This window comes from Gopherus flavomarginatus, chromosome 16, assembly GCF_025201925.1.
Source record: "Gopherus flavomarginatus isolate rGopFla2 chromosome 16, rGopFla2.mat.asm, whole genome shotgun sequence".
Lineage (NCBI taxonomy): Eukaryota > Metazoa > Chordata > Testudines > Testudinidae > Gopherus > Gopherus flavomarginatus.
In genome coordinates, this window is record NC_066632.1 from 422525 (window position 1) to 439898 (window position 17374).

Here is a 17374-nt window from a genome sequence, read left to right on the forward strand (position 1 = left end):
ACCCCTTGCTGCTTCTCCCCCTGTGAAACTTACCAAACCCTTTGCCGCTCTTTTTTTCCTTTGTTTTTGGTGTCCGCTTGTTGCTTAAACCTCTCTCTAGCCCTTCTTTACACTTCTCCGCTGCCCCTCCCCTACCGAAGATCACCATCACGCTGCTCCGTTGGCCTTACCCTGCAGGGCTTCAGAGTCTTTCGCTGCTTCCAGCCGCACTCTCCTCTCATCAGTTGCCACTAATCATTCACTCCCCTCCCCGTCCTGTTCCTTGACAGATTATCTGCTATCCCAGCCTCACAAATTAAGTCATTACTTTTCTTTTATACCGTTACATTGCATAATTTCACCTATCACCCATATTGTTTTATTGCACTGTGATTCACATTTTACTTGTAATTATAACACCCCACTGGTTGCTTCCACTTTTCTGATATACTTTGTATTTGCATTGATACCATTGTGTTACATTGTGTATAAGGCCACTAACCACTTAATACATTCTATCTAAGATTGTTGACCATTTTATATAGAAGCTACCATTTTATTTTGCATTTCTTTTGATATGCTTATTGACTGTACTGTATCCCATTGTGCTGAACCCCACTTACTGTACCCCACGGTTAGAACTCCCTGCACTGTTCAATAAGAACCCCCCATCATTGTCTATTGTAAACACCCTATACACCCCATCCCATAGTATTTCATTGTTAAATTCCCACCATTTCCTTTTTCCTTTAATAAAGAAATTAATTGGCCCCCCACCTGTGTGGTAATTGCTCCCCAAGATCCCATATACTTGCAGGCAGGGACACCTCATGCTATCACTTCTATGCAAACTGCTCCTCTTCCAGTCTGGAACCAGGCAGAGAGTCATGGAGAGCCAGCCGCTCACCGTGCAGGGTATGCTCTAGTACGCAGTCGCATCTCTCTCTCTGCATTTGCAGCTCAGCAACGGGCCTACAGCAGAGCTACACTGGCCAAGTTCTGCCATCATTTGCACTGGTGCATGGCCACTGATTGCAGGGCGTTGCACCAGTGTAAACCCATGCATATCAGTCCAGTTCATAGGGAGATGGGACTCCTGGGATCTAGTCCCAGCTCCATGATCCTGGTCAAATCACTACCTGCCTCTGTTCCCCTCCTACCTTGTCTATCTTAGGGCTGGTCAAAACTCAGAAGTTCCATTCCTCAGGAAATTCTGACATTTTAAAATTGCCTTTCATCCTAAATTGGAACAAAACATCAAGATTTCAAAATTTACTGGAGAAAAATTTCCATTTTGGAAACATTTTAGAAAGATCCAAATGACCTTATGAAAATGCTTCATTTCAGCCATTCTATTTTAGAAACAATCAAATCAAAATGAAGTGCCCTGATAGTTTTTCTATAAACATTTTGACAAAGTTGATACTGTATGTTGCCTTGGAGTGTTTCAATTTTGTTGAATATGCATTTTCCAATGGAAAATTGTCCCACTGGAAAATTTTTTGACAAGCTCTACTCTATTTAGGGAAGGGACGGTCTCTCACTACAACAGAACCTTGATTTTATGCCCCCCAATCTTACGAACAGTAAGTTACACCAACCATTCTTCCCTTGTGGAAAACAAATAAATGACATAGTGAAAGTCATGGTGAAAGGTCGACATCCCTCACAATCTGACACCTTCAGTGCATTGGAAAATGCTTTGCAGTGGTTTGATGGGAAGCAGAAAGTGATGCAGTGTTCCATACTGCAGCTCATGCACTGAACCTGCTGTAATGATACATTCGATTTTATTATCTCCAATTACTTGGAGATAATAAACAGGGGTTCTGTTGTTTGGATCCGTGCAGCACCCGAACAATGGGCCTCTAGATATGACTGCAATAGACATAACCTGACCCTATACTTTCTATCCCCTGGTGCATATCATTCCAGTCATCTCTTCTTCACAGTCCATCTCCAGGAATCCATCTCACACCTGTTCTCTCTGCTTGGCTTCCCGCTTAATGGCAGCTTCAATCACAATAGCCAGCGCTTGTGACATGGGAGGAACCAAAACTCAAAGCCAGAGGCACTTACTTCTCGTAGTCGTGCTTGCAGTATAGCTGCCGGTTGCGACAGTAGCAGGTGCCCGACAGCGGCTGCAGGCAGGCGGCACACTTCACGCAGCCTTCGTGCCAAGAGCGCTCATTGACTCGCAGGAGGAACCGGTCAGAGATGGGCGTGTCACAGCCGGCACAAATCTCCCGCATTTTGGAGTCCGACCCTGCCAACAGAGAAAAAGGCAAATGAGCCTCACGAACGAGGGCTGGTTTCCAAATGGGGATGTGCACTGCTAAGGTGGAATTCAGCCCGGAGAGGAGACCCAGCACAAGGGCTAGGCCTCATGTTTGTGCTAAATCGGTTTGTAAAGCCATGTGTTACTAATGTTAATTGCTGTACATGCACCCAGAGAGAGAGAGAAACATTGTATTGGCCACATATTTTTACAATCTTATAAATAAATAAAAACGTTTGTCCCACAAAAATAAATGGCATCTTCAGGATTGGTTTCTAATTTTCAGGTAGCACATTTTTAAAAATCCTCTCCCCACACTCCCTCCAAATCCATCACTAAAGAAAACTACAGAATGCAAGAGACCATCCCCTCTGGACTCTTATAGCTAGATCTTGAAGAGTGCCCAGCACCTACACTCAGGACTTGGTATTCACATGATATCAGCACACTGGGGGCTGAAAACATGCCCCGGGTGTCACTTGCACCATCAGCAAGGTTTTCCAAAGTGATCTGCTCCCAGCAGCTCCCACTGTTTTCAGTAGCAATGGATGTGTGTGTGTGTATATATCTCTGTTCTTCACAGTTCTCAATGGTGCAGGACATGCACTCTCTGTTGTTCTCAGGGATGTGTGTGTGGATGTGCTCTGCTGCTCTCAAGAGGAGCTGTTGGATGCTGAGTACTTTTGACAATCTACAATAAGAGTTTGGAAGGAGGTCAGATTTGGGTCTGAATGGCCAGCCTGTGCCTCCCGGGTGTATGCCAGATCCTGGTGCTAAACCAGTTAAAATAGCAAGAGCTCCAGAGACTTGGGATTTTTTCCCTGGACGTTATCATCACATAAATCTATGGCTGCCCTTCAAAGGCTTCACCGCAGTAACTCCAAGGTAGAGGAGTGCACGTGGGTAATAAATACGCTATCTGGAGTATTGGATCTGGGCACTAGGCCGAGCCAGGCGGGTACTAGGTACCTTAGCCGAATGCACTGTCTCTGCACCCATCATGCTGAGCTGCTCAGGTTTCTTAAACTCTTCATTTGTCCTCTCCCTTCACCAGCCCCTTGTTCTTTTATCTTCCTTTGGGCAGAGCTCACCCAGAGCCTGCTGCGGGGTGCGAGAGGTGCCAGCTAGTCACAGAGGTGACATTTACCCCTTTTGTAAGGGCTTAAGTGGGGCCTAGGCCTCATGCTGAGCCCTGCCCAGGGGTAGGGGTGGGGTTCGGGCCTTGTGCTGGGGCCTGCCGGGGTGAGACAGGCCTGAGGGTGGGCCCTGTCCAAAGGCAAGGGGTCTGTTGGGGCCTGCGTGGCGTGGGGTGGGGGTGGGGAATGCAGGTCTCTAGGCCTCCCGCTGGGCCTGGTCAGGATGAGTTTTACTCCATGTGAGCACTAGGGATGTTGCAGTCATGAGAGAACTGGAGTCTCCAACAAAGAAAGGCCATAAAATTCCCTCCTCAGAGATGCTCTGTGCCCCTCTCACCTGGGGACACAAAGCAGCCCTGCTTTGGAAAGGGGCGCTGTGGGCACAGCGTGGTGGGAAGTGGGCTGTGTGATTTCTAGACAGTCTGCAAAGACAGAAGGGAAGCGCTGATTTTCCAGCCTTGCAAAACTCACTACCTAGGAGATCTGAGAGGCAAGCGGGGGCAGTAGGCAGCCCTGGTCACGCACCCTCCAATAATAAAGGTTCTGTGAGCCAAATCAGCCTCTCAGCAACACCTATGCAGGTGCCTCGCACACAGCAGAGTGTCACAGTTCAGTTATCTGCAACAGGTGTGAGAGAGGACAGAGCCTGCCCAAGCAACAGACTAACCAACAATTCTGTTGATGTATGAGCCAGACTAGAATCCAGAGGCCTGATTCCTTGGCCCCTCGCACCTCATGCATTCACTTTCCGCAGTGTAGAGTGAGTGTAAAAAGTTACTCTCCCAGTATGGTAGCTGTCTACATTCATGTCCTTGCACAGGGGTAAATCACAGTATCCGGCGCAGGATAAAGGAGAATCAGGCTCTGTGCTTTTCAGATTTTACATCATATCTTAGACTGCGAAGTCTCTGGAGCCCAGCCTGGCCTGTGTTATTTGTTTGTACAATGGGGCCCTTAGGTGTTACTGCAACCGGAGTTGTGATTCGAATGCAGGTACCAGGAGAGCCCTAACCCTTCATGGCCTGACTCTGCCTTGGCTCTGTCCCAACCTCTGCCATTAGACAATCACTTCCTGCTGCATCTCCCTACTTAAGCAGGATTCAGCAGCAACAACCTCTGCCAGCAGGAGCTGCCTCCCCACCAGGCTCTCACCAAACCACGTACTTGCCAATATGGAAGAAGATCAGCAGATATTCTTGTGGCCTGGGAGAGGGAAGCGAGAGCAGAGGAAGCCGCTGAATTTGGTGGAGGAATATTAGTGCTGGGATGGTCTGGGAAAGTGGCAGCTCACAGAAACGCAGCCCTGTTCCTCTCCCTGGCCTCCTGAGCTCTTTTACTGCCAGTATGTTGGAGTCCAGCAGTTTGGGATCTGCCGTGATCAGTGCCTAACGTAGTGTGGGAAAAGTGTGCATGGGAAGTCTAACCATAGCCTGGGAGCAGCAGCTTTGATGAGGGCTTGTCTACACAGACATCCAGGGAATTAATCTAAATTAACTAATGGTGTCAATTTGAAGTGGCTTAGTTAAACCACAGTGAATCCCTGCGTGGATGCTGTTATTCAGAATTAAACTGGCCTTAATTTGGGTTAGTGAAGTGAATTGAGTTTAGATCACTTTAACTCTGAATACCAGCATCCACACAGGGATTTAATTGTATTTTTTACTTCAAACATCTGATGAAGTGGGTTCTAGCCCACGAAAACTTATGCCCAAATACATTTGTTAGTCTCTAAAGTGCCACAAGGACTCCTCATTTTTTTTTGCTAATCCACTTCAGTTTAACACTTTTAGTTAATTTGCAACAATTTCCCACTAAGTGACCTGGCTTGATTTATTTGTATGTATTTATTTTTGCCAAGTCTGTGCCCCCTGGAGAATTCCTCCCACATACATTTTAAACACTGCCCCAATGCTACTGCCGCTGCAGGCGGCATGAATCAGGGTTCTAGGAAGCGATACCTCCAGCCTCAGGTTTCTCCTGATGTGTTACTCACTCAGGCTTGCTCTGCTTAGGTTTGGTCTCTGTTCTCTTGCCCGCTTTAATCTTTATGTTTTCTCTTACATTTCCATCTCTTCTGCCTCCAGCTCTTCTTACCCCAATTTCTTGCCCCTCCCACTGCCTCTGCTTTTTCCTTCATCCTTCCCCCCTTTCCTTTCACCAAACTCCCCATGAGGGGAGCCTAGAACTGATTACAGATAAGCGTTCATTGCATTTCAGCAGCACAACCCTACAGAGCTCTGTGCACCTGTGGAGAGTCCAGGGCTGGAATAGCAGGAGAGCTGTGGGGCAGGAGTGAGGGGCATCTGAAGAGCTGAGGGAGGAGCCCAAGGCTGGAATAACAGGGACTGTAGGTCACGCTTCAGGGGCAGTGGAACAGCTGTTTGTGGAAAGCACAGGACTGGAATAGTGGAGCAAAGTGGAGCCATTTGGAATCTGTGGAGGGGTAATTTGCGAAGTGTCTGCCTTCTCTATGTCTAGTTGTAGCAGGAGCTAGTCTTTCATGAGTCCCAAACCCACATATGACAGCAAAATGGTCAGAGGCACTTGCCTGAGCTCAGCCCAGCCCTGTTCTGAGCAAGCTCAGAAAAGGCAGCTGCTAGGATCCTCTTTAGTGCTAAGCTACTGGCCCATCACTAGTCTGTAAGGGCACCTTATCATTGGTGCATAAAAGCAGGACAAATCATTTGCAGTAAGTAACATCAATTGGGTTCATCGGGGCTTGTTACCATAGTTGGCACCTTGGGAGACTGAGCATCATGAGTGAAGGTGGCTACTCCCCTCACTTTCCAGCCCTTGCTAGATTTTCCATTCAGACTCACTAGGACCTGAGCTAGCTCTCCTAGCTGAACTGCTGCCTTTGCTCCTGCAAACAAGCTGCCTGTATGATCCATTCCTGAGAAGGGCTGCACAAGTGTTGCTCTGCCAGCAGCTATGGACATTCAGAACCACGCCAAGCCATAGACAGCTTTCAGATTCAAACATATTCTGAACTAAGCACTGAGGGGGCGGGGGCTTGCAAGTCAGGATGGGGCCAGCTGGAGGGAACAAAACCTATTAACCCTCCCCCCCACCTCTTCAGCATCTAAAGGGAAACATCTTGCCCATGGAGTAATGAAGCAGTGTGGCTTAGTAAGGTGAGCACTAGACTAGGACTTGTGCGAGCTAGGTTCTATTCCCTGCAGTGATCAGTGGCAAGATATTTCCCCTCCCACCTGGTTTTGGTTTTGTCTATTCAGCCCGTAGGCGCTTTGGAGATAGGACTTTCTTACCAAGGTCTGCTCCACACACACTATTTGTGCCCGTTAGGGGTGTGACTTCTTACTGATAGAGTTATACCAATGCAACTCCTTGTCTGAACACAATTGTACCAAGATAGCTTCCTCCCTTCCCCTTAGAGGAACAGTGCAAGGCGGTTGTCTAATAAACACATAGCAATACAGGTGCATGTGGGGTGTAAACACACCCTCCCGAACACGGGGGCTGAAACAATTTTATAGTGGGGGTGCTGAGAGCCATTGAACCAAACTGTAAACCTTGTATATAATGGAAACCTTTTCATGTGAGGAGGTACTGCAGGACCCCCCACACCCCTAGTTCCAGCACCTATGCTCCCAAAATAATATGTGTCAGTGTGCTCATTTTGCCAGGGAAGAGGATAAAAGTCCAAAGAAGTGACAGTTGTTGGTCGCATTGCTTAACCCACTATGGGAAAGCGATGAGATATCACAGTGATGAGACAGGTGTAAGAACCGATACCTGGCTACACCTGTGTATGCACATTTATATTGTTATAAGTGCATCCAGTAGGGGGGTTGTGCTGCTTCAGCTAATCCAGGATAGATAAAGCAGCACTTTTGTGTATAGATGGGGCTTACCAGCCTGTGCCACCCCCAGCACGTGGAGTCCCAATCTCAGCTGGGACCTTTCAGCATTACCGTAACACCCATCATAAAAATGATTCTCTATAAAGGTCATCCAGTTCTACAGTAAAGCCTGAAAGAACTTAGCCACTTAATAATGGCTATAGCGCACGGCAGTGCAGAATGATTGCATGGTTTGTCCCATGACCTTGGTTGCCTGAACTCCCAGTCTCTGATGCTGCACTAAGCAAGCAGACCCCTGCAGTGCTTAATTTGTAATGAAAGATGTGCTGGGGCTCAAACAACTTTTTACATTCATCACGGACACAGCAAACCCAGAACTGCCGGGGCTATGAACTGCCAAGCCTAGAGGTGCCGGGGTTCAGCCCTGGCACAGATTAAGCACTGGCATCCTGGCATTACATGACTGGGACTTGAGAGTATAAACTTTCAGAGCCAGGGCCCATGGAAGGAGTCTAGAACACAGTGGGGGCTGCTGCTGTAATCCAGTTAATTAATAATGGTCCCTCCCCCTCCAGTTCATTGTTGCTAGCACTCCCCTGAACTGCATGGGTGGGGCCTGCCAGCACTGTCATCACATGTGAGTAAATTCAGTCAGGACACATTCACTCTGGGTTGCAATGGCTGAGCCCGAGCAGCTGGAAAGAATGTGTGTGTGTGGCGGGGGGAAGCTATGATCTGGGGAGAGGAGCTCATTTTTTTAAAATGATCAAATAAGTTTTTTTTTAAAAAAATCTTTAAAATTGTTTGCTTTGTGTTTGTCTAACTTGAAGACACCGTTTTCTTATTCAAAACACTCCACCAGCTCAGAAGAGAGGACCTGATGCCCCTTTAGAAGAAAAACATATGAAATGCAGCCACAAAGCTCTCTGTTCAGCTATCCTTTCCTGTGAGCTGCTGGATCTGCTACTGCTAGTCATGTAGGATGGAGCTGCAGCACTTCAGTACCAGACCAACTGCAAGAGCGCAGTGGAACTGCACCATGCACAACGAGAAGCATTAAGGCCTCAATTCAGCAGAGCTCTAAAGCACCTGCTTAACATAGGCATATGCTCAAGTTCCATTTGACTTCTGTGAGACCTGAGCATGTGCATAACTATATGGCTGAATAGGGATGGATTTATGCAGGTGCCTAAAAGTAAGTACATGCTTTGTTGAATCAGGGCCCAATGCTGCTTATCCCTAAATATTCAAAATCGACACCTAAGGGAATGGGAATAGCATAGACAACACTGCAGGAGCTGGTCAAGCTCAGGTCTAAACCCACACAAACAAGGAAGGTCCATTTAAAGCAGAAAGGGTGAGGCTGTGGTGCTAGTTTTGGTGCTTGCGCAGCCGGAGTCAGGATGGGGTGTCAGGGGAGATTCCCTCTTGTTTTGTGGAGAGGCATGTGCCAGCCTGTTGGTGACACTCACCTGTCACTAGGGCTGGGGGAACTTGTTTTGCCTAACTTGGAACTGACAAACAGTGTGGATTTGAAAGCTTGACTCAGACACAGGGGACAGTAGGGGCTTGTCTTCACTGCAGAATTAGCTCAAGAGTTGCCCCTTGCTTGAGTCCTGTCCACACACAAGACCCCCCTAACTCGAGTGTGGCAGGACTTGTAATTCAAATTGGCTGGCCTGTCAGCTCCTCACCTGCTAACAATCACACTGTTCCAGTTTCAGGTTGCTGTGTGACTGCTCTCACTCATGCTACACTAGGAGCAGAATTAACTCAGGTTTAGAGAAGTCTAAAGTGAAGATGTATCCAAGGGTTCATGCCCCACTTAGGAGGGAGTGGGAGAAAGAAAAGTTTTCATTAAAAAAAAAAAACTGCCGGGGTTAGATTCCCAAGGGCTCAGTACCCACAGCTGGGGACAAATTTTCAAGAGAGCTCATTTCCCACCAAGGCACCTAAATGAAGATCAGATTTTCTACAGAGCCCAGCTCCTGAAGTCCTCAGGCTGGGTTCCTCAGAAAATGTGGCCCAAGGTCTTTATCTAGAACTGATTTTTTTGTTTCCATGCAAATATTTGACTTTTCATCAAAACTCCAAAAACTGTTGGTGTTCTTGTTTGACCAAAAGTTTTCTGTGGAAAGGAGATGCTGTCCCCATACGTTTTCATTTAGTAAAAAACCCAGTTTTCTGTCCAATAATAGTTTCAATGAAAGATTTCAAACCAGCTCTGTTTTCATCCCATTGACTGTACAGTGTGTAACAGGGGTTCTCAGCCTAGGGGTCAGTACCTCTCAGGGGGTCACAAGATATCAGCTTCCACCCCAAACCCCACTTTGCATCCAGCATTTATAATGTTTTTAATGTATAAGGGAGGGGGTTGCAGTCAGAGGCTTGCTATGTGAAAGGGGTCCCCAGTACAGAAGTTCGAGAACCACTCGTGTGCAACTTTCTGCGGCTGGGTTTTGCGGTGACTGCAACCCCTTACAAAAAGCATAAGCTTCCCCATTAGGGATTTGGGGGGATTCTTTAATACTTAAGTAGCTTTTGGGGGGAGGAAGTAGGAACAAATTAAAATGGAGAACAAAGGTATGTGAACTTGAGCTAGCTCTGAGAACTAAAGAGTCACAAAACTTCAGATGCTGCGAGGTTCCCCCTCCTTGTTCAAAACACACTTTATGTTATATTATTAAATGACCAGGTGAGCCTGTTGCCAAGGATTACACCATGTGGAATGCCACAGAGCCCTGCCCAGGGCCAGCCTGTATTGTGATTCACCGACACCGGCCGTGTGAGCAGGAGGGCTGAAGGCACGGTCAGTAATTCACACCTGGAGTTTTGTTAGGCGCAAGGCCAAGCATCCAGCAATAACTTAAGAAAACATAAAGAGAACAATCCAACAATACGAAGGGTGTAAGTGGGAATGCTGCTTGTCTGTATAATATCTAATCCCTGGTAGAGTCACAACCTCCTCAGAAGGGGCTGGACTTGAAACTGGAAGTAAACAAGCCTCTGACATTTTGGATCCTACGGACTGCAAGGCTTTAAAATTAATGGGTAGAAAATGGAACAGTTTGATTTTAAAAATGTGAGTTTAAAAACCATGTTCCTGTTCTGAGGGGGGCACTGGCGAAATGGCTACTGAGTCCCAATCAGAAAAATGTGCAGCATTCATTTAAAGGGCAAACTGCTTTCAAGAGTCCCATTGAATTTGGTAAGGAATCAACAAACTTACATAGCATTCATAGGTTCTAAGGCCAGAAGGGATGTGGTCATCTGGTCTCACTTTCTGTGTAACAGGCCACAGGAGTTTCCTGCATTATTTCCCGCTTAAGGTCCAGTAACTGGGCTTGACAGAGTAGATCTTTTAGAAAAATCCCATCTCAATTTAGACATGGCCAGTGACGGGAAGTCCCCCACAACCCTTGGCAAGTTGCTCCAATGGTTAATTACCCTCACTGTGCACCTGGTTCCACCTGAATTTGTCTAGCCCCAACTTCCAGCCATTAGATCTGGTTAGGACCAGAGTGAAGAGCTTCCTATTAGCCAATTTCTGCCCTTCAATACACACTTGTGGACTTGGATCAAGTCACTCCTTAACCTTCTCTTTGTTAGCTACACAGAGGAGTCTATCCAGAGGCAGAATTAGCTCCTTTGGGGCCCACTTCAGGAATATTTTGGGGTGCCCCTTACCCCTCCCCCACACCATAACAAATATGAATTGCATTATTTCCACAAACCACAAAATCCACCAGCATAAGACATGGACATTTGTAAAACACTCCACATAAATAACGAGCTGTATTCAGGGGTAATACTCAGTCCGGGGCCGGACACCTCTTAGGTTAGTCAGCCCCACACTGCTGCCATCACAGATCTGTCACCGGTAGGTTTTCTAACCCTTAACTCATTCTCCTGCGGGCCCTCTCCCATTTAGCAGCATCCATCAATTCATGCTCAGGCCCCACACCCAGGCTCACACCAAACTACCCAGCTGTGTGAACTCACAGCCACGTTGTTCTCTCAGCCCCAATCTGTGTGTAGACAAGCAGCGGCGCTGGAACTAGAGGGCTGCCGCATCTCCAGGCTTGGAGCAGTAGCAAACACTGAATCCATCAGCAGTCCCCATGTAGACAAGCTCCAGCTCTGTTCTCCAGCTCTGGTTGAGAGGGGGGCTCTGGACAGTCAGCAGAGATGGGGTGTGACCCAGCCAGCCCACTCCCTACTGGGGGAGGAGGGTCTGTCTCTCGGCTGCCCCAGGACAGACAGACACTCACCGAAGCCCAGCACCGGGGTGGCCTGCTGCAGGCAGGATGGCGCCTCCTCTGTCTTCATGCTCCAGCCGGGCTGGGGGAAACCTGGTGGGGGAGCGAGTGGGTTAGCACGGGCAGGGGATGGGGACCCAGAGGAGTTGCCCTGGGCCTGGGGCGGGGAAGAAAGATCCTCTGAGCTGGAGGAGAGGAGGTTTCTCAGCTGAACCTCCCCGGGTAGGAGCTGAGCTGGAGGGGGAGACACCCCAGGAGAGGAGACCGCGGAGCTTAGCCCCGGAGTCCTGGGCCACCCCAACCTTTGCAACAGAGCAACTCTTCCCACTCCAGCCTGTGCAGGTCTGTCCCCGCCCCCTATGGCCCCCATCCCCTCCTGTCTCCCATCTGTCTTGTCTGTCCCCCACAGCTCAGCATGTCCCCCTGTCCGTCAGCCCCGTCTCCGCTGCACAAATTAATCCACTGGTCTCTTTACGTTAGTCGGGGCAATAAAGAACCTCCCTCGCCACCATTATCGACCTCCAAGCTTCCTGAGCCGTGTGGGGGCTCAGCCCCCCTTCCCCCCATGAGCTATGGCTCCTAACTGGAGTGGGTTATGGGGCAGGGATGGGGCAGACTGGGGTGGCTGGTGGGGTAGGTTACAGGGGCAAGTTATGGGGCAGGATGGGTTCGTTATGGGGCGGAGATGGGGGAGAAGATGGGATAAACGTGGAGTGGGTAATGGGGCAGATACCGGGTCGGACGTGGCGGATAACAGGCTCGGACGTGGGGTTCTCGGCCCCCAGCCCCGGGGCGGGGAGAATCCCACCCCCCGTTTCCTCCTGTTGCTTTAATCCCCGGAGCCGAGGTGGGTTTTTACCCACCCCGCTCCTGGGCGGGCAGCGCCCCGCAGGCGCCTCCTTCCCGGGCCGGGTCTCGCCGGTTCCGCTCGATGCTCCAGGTTCTGGTTGGCGACCCGGCCGGCGCCGCTGGGTCCGGCGAGCCCCGCGGAGCCGCTTTGATGGAACCACAACGAATTCTCCGCCCCTGCCCCCCGGAGCCCGCTCACCCCGGCCGGCCCCGGCCGGGTAAAGTCTCCGCAGCCCCCCGGCCGCCTCCCGACCCCCAGCTCCGCTCCCGCGACCCGCATTCACCTGCAGCGCGTCCTTCCCTTCGGTCTCGCAGCCGCCGCTCGCCTGACAACGGGGCCGGGCCGGCGCCGCGGAATCGGAACCAACGAAATTTCGTTCGTTCCTCGGGTTCGTTGCCCCAGTCCCCGGCGCTTTGGTGTCTTTCGTGCGGAGCTTTCCCGGGCCCGCAGGGTTTGCGTTTCGCCGCAGTAATTTCGGGGCGAGCGCCGGGCTCCCCGCGCTAACAAGCCTGCCCGGTTTCAGCCGCCGAACCCCCTGGTTCGGTCCCGGCTCGGCTGCGTTCGTTTCTCTGGGACTTGCCCGCAGACTAGGGCGGGTCGCTGCCTGCTGGCGGGGGCTGTGGCTGCGCGGCGGGTCCGGATCCCGAACTGGGAGTTCGGGGCTGCTCCGCCCGCGCGTGCAGATTTACACGCGGTTCTCCCGCAGGGCAGCACCCCCGCCCCCCAGCAGAGATGCCTCCCCCGACTCCGCAGAGAACCCAGAACTTGCCTGGGCTGGACGGGCAGAGCACGGAGCTGGCGCGCCCCTCACCGCTGGGGCGGGGCGGGGGCTGCAGCCTTGGGGGATTTTCAATCCCCGTGAAGTGCCAGGGACGCCCACGCAGCGCCCGGGAAATTGGGGGGATGAGCCCGGCCAGAAGGGCAGCTGAGTCCCAGGGTCTCCATACACCAGGGATAAGTTGGTACCTCTAAGCTGAGACACCCCCCCCCGGCGCAGCGACGCGGCGAGGAGAACAGACAAAAATCTCTGCACCTACCAGGCTTGGAGGCTGGGCCAGCGCCGGTTGCGATGCCAGAGCCGGAGACTTCCCCGGCCGCTCCCGCTGCTAACGGGGGGCGGGGGTCCTATTGTCTGAGGCCGGGAGGATCCGGGGGAGAAAGTAGTGCTGCTGCTCCCAGACACAACGAGTCCGTGCCCGGCTACCCGGGCGTCCCCAGCCCCCCGTCCGCCTCTCCCCCACCCCCGGAGCGAGCGAGCTGCAGAGGCCAGCGCCTGGGTCCCCGGCGAGCTTCGCCCACTCGCCTCTGCAGCCCCCGGGGCCCGGGCTCCGCAGGGGGCAATAGGGAGACCCGAATTCGAGGAGTTTTTAAAGGGCTGTTCCGGGGCGGGGCGTTTCCTATCGGCCCGAGGGGGTCGATCACACGCATCAATTCGAAGTGAAGCCAGCTCCGGTGTCTCCAAGCCGGAGCCAGCAGGGTTCTCGGCTGGAGACCTGAGCGCAGATCCGCTCCGGGGCGGGCAGGAGGGTGAAGGGTCCGCAGTGGAAGTGAGGCTCTGGCCAGGCCCTGCGGGAGAAGCCTGGGGTCGGGTTATACCGACCGGTAGTCAGTCTATAGAGACCGGGGCAGGCCCAGACCAGGCGTTTGGTTGTGAGTCCCGGGGGAAAGGTGCGGGGAGTCCCGGGCCAGGCGCCGCGCTGCCGTCTCCGTCGGATTGTGGGGTCACGGCGGCGATGCCACTGCACCAGTTCCTGCCAGGCGTTATAATGCGACAGGGCCATATCCCGGCCTGGGGAGTCACCCGCAGCGAGCAGGCAGTGGAGGGGGCCAGGGCCTGGGGCTGAGCCCACTGGCACCTGTGGAGAGACAGGCCAGCCTGGGCGAGGGGTCTGAGTGGCTGTGACAGACCCCACGCGTGACCGCGCCCCGGGGGCTGCTCGGTCAGCTCAGGCCACAGACAGCCCTGCTCCGTGGCTGGCTCTCACCGCACCTGCTGGCGTGGCAAAGGGCAGGATCCCCACAGGAATGGATAGGCCAGAGCACAGCGGCGGGGCGATTTGCGATGGTCGTTACAGGCCGGATCCGCTAGGCCCGGGTTAATCCGGTTTGTGTAACAAACCGAAGCTGGGTAAAGCGTGTGAGAAGTGCTAAAAACCGAATCTACCCCCCACACATTAACTGCCCCAAACCGAATCTACACCCCCCTCTCCCCGCATTAACTGCCCTACACGGGATCTAAACTCACCCACCCCCCCCCCCGCATTAACTGCCCCAAACCGGATCTACACTCACCCCTCCCCCTCCAGTAACTGCCCCAAACCGGATCTATTCTTCACAGGGCAGAGACCCGAACCGACCCCGCAGCGGGTCCAGGGTCCCCTCTCCTGTGGGGGAGGGTCAGGGTGAAAGGACCGGGGCAGCCCCCCTGCAAGGGGAGTCAGGGGCGCCCGGGGACGCGTCCCCTCGTCTTGGCTTCGGGGTGTTTAAGGCGCAGCCACATTAATCCCCACGGTCCGTTCACCGCAATTAGCAGCCGCAGGCCCGAACTGGAGGAGGGTGGGGGGCTGCGGACCCTTTGGGGCTGCAGGGGGCACCACCCCTCCCTGGTGCCTGGGCTGGGGGGCTGAGCAATGAAGGCGGGGGCGATGGGGTGTAGGGGCTGAACGGGGTGAGGGCTGGGCATAGGGGATGAGGGGATGAAAGGCGTGTGGGGGGATAAGAGGGTGGGGCTGGGAATGGGGGCTGCAGGGGGATGAAGGGGGTGAGGTGGGGGGATGAAGGTGGGTGTGGGGCTGGGCATAGGGGCTGCAGGGGGATGAAGGGGGTGAGGTGGGGGGATGAAGGAGGGTGTGGGGCTGGGCGTAGGGGCTGCAGGGGGATGAAGGGGGTGAGGTGGGGGGATGAAGGAGGGTGTGGGGCTGGGCGTAGGGGCTGCAGGGGCATGAAGGGGGTGGGGAGTTCGGGGGGATGAAAGAGGTGAGTAGTGGGATGGAGGCGGGTGTGGGGCTGGGCATGGGGGCTGCAGGGGGATGAAAGGGGTGAGGTGGGGGGATGAAGGAGGGTGTGGGGCTGGGCGTAGGGGCTGCAGGGGGATGAAGGGGGTGAGGTGGGGGGATGAAGGAGGGTGTGGGGCTGGGCATGGGGGCTGCAGGGGGATGGAGGGAATAAAAGCGGGTGGAGGTGGTGAGGAGGAGGGCGGGTGGGGTTGGGCATGGGGGCTGCGGGGAATAAAAGCGGGTTGGGGTGGTGGGGCTGGGGGTGAGGAGCTGCAGGGGCATGAAGGGGGGTGGGGAGTTCAGGGGGAAGAAGGGAGGTGCCAAGAAGTGGCTGGTGGCTCCAGGGTTTTTCTTGCCAACATTTTCACGCACAAAAAAACTGAAGAAAATTCTCAACAGCAAGAAAGCCCAGAACCGCCCCCCCCCCAGCTCCCTTGGACCCCTCGTTATGCCCCCTGGACCTTGCCCCATCGTGGCCCCTCAGATTCCCCTCCCCCCCATACACACACACTCCCCAGAAACCCTTTTCTCTGTTTCATGGATTGGGGTTTTACCTGGAATATAATTGGGGGCCCTGGGACCCTCTCAGGGGAGCAGACAGGTTGGGGCAGGGGCTAAAGCTGGCCTGGGGGGTGTCAGATGCCCCAGGTTGCACAAGGCCCCTTACTGGAGCCCTTATTTCTGGTAGAGAAGTAACCAGCAGCCCTGGGTCCCTTCCCCAGCCTGTGGGTTGGGCGAGGGCCTGCACCTGGCCAGCAGGGGGCACTGGGGGGCCTGACCTGCCCACATGCTGCAGGTGTGTGACTCTCGCTAGGACCAAGGCGCTGAAATGTCCCTTAGGCTGCGCAGCCTGGGCAGCATTGTCCAGGGTGCAGCAGCGACCCCGGCCCACCATTTCCGCCCCCCCCCCCCCACACACACACACACCTGTGCTTAGCCAAGGCTGGTGCTGGGAGGACTCTGCTGCCCTCATCAGCCATTTTCACCCCATTTTTAAATTAAATCTAAAAACAAATGTGTTTGATTTAACTAAAAGTTTTGATGTTTTGGCAGCAAACGTGTGTGTGTGTGTTTGTTTTCATTCTCTCCCTCCTGTTTTGAAGGGGGAAGAAGGGAGGCAGGGTGGAGGAGGACCAAAATCCTCAAACCAGAATTGTTTGGAGTTTTGCTCTGTTGAAAATTTTCCCAAAAGGTTTGGGTGAAATTTGCAGTTTCTTTTTTAACTTGCCACAGCTGATCCTGCCCATTCTCTGACCCACTCTAGCCCCCCAGGTACTTTTCTAGTCCCCATGGCTAGAGCTCTCCGTTCCAGCCATGGCTTTTTCTAGTACGCATCCCCTGGCAGTTGCAATGCATGCTGGTGCCAGGCCTTGGAGTGCAGCAGCTTCTTGGCAAAATCTCTCCCCAGGCAGCCGCTACAGATGGAGCTGAGGTTTCTAACGTGATCAATCTCATGTAATGGCGGCACCGTGGAAGGCCGTGCTGCCAGAAGAGATTCTGGGGAAGCGCAGCACACTTCCCCTTCCTGAGCAGGACCCTCTCTGCCCCGTGAGTGATGAAGTGCATGGGGAAATCTCAGCATTCACCATCCAGTCCCACCTACTCATGCTAGCCCCTGCCAGAGTAACAACAGGCCCCGGCTTCCCAGACGGCCTCACTCTACCTTGAAGAGACAGAGGCAGATTGAACCTCTGAAGGCTGCAGCACATTAGGGGGTGGAGACCCCACAGCAAGGTCCCACCTGTGTACAGGCAGGGCGATGGACTATGCTGCTTGGTGACTCCGACAATGGCACCTGCCAACCACTCCCAATCCCCAGCCTTCTGGGGACACACTCGTACAAACTCTCTGGCAAATGCTGTCCACTAATGAAACGCAAAGGAAGAGCATGTCGGCCCCCTAGGCTAGAGCAGCTGCCTGGCTATTTAACATGCGCACAGAGCCCCCCAAGTGTGCATCCTCCCCACCCCTAAGCAAGCTAAGGGATGTAGAAAGTGGCTGTCACCTTCATATCCATCCCAGCTATTGCATATGCTAAATGTCCCTTTGACG

General features: G+C 52.9%; 1 protein-coding gene across 1 annotated transcript in view; it reads right to left on the bottom strand.

The window, feature by feature from the left end:
* LOC127035212 (LIM homeobox transcription factor 1-alpha-like) overlaps nucleotides 1-11546 on the bottom strand; it is a 57626-nt gene extending 46080 nt beyond the window's left edge. The window contains exons 1-2 of the mRNA XM_050924834.1: nucleotides 11489-11546; nucleotides 2059-2245 (exon numbers count right to left, since the gene is read on the bottom strand). Of these exons, the coding sequence (XP_050780791.1) occupies nucleotides 2059-2245; nucleotides 11489-11546 (245 nt within the window). The remainder of the gene's footprint in view (nucleotides 1-2058; nucleotides 2246-11488) is intronic.
* Nucleotides 11547-17374: the final 5828 nt, after the last annotated feature.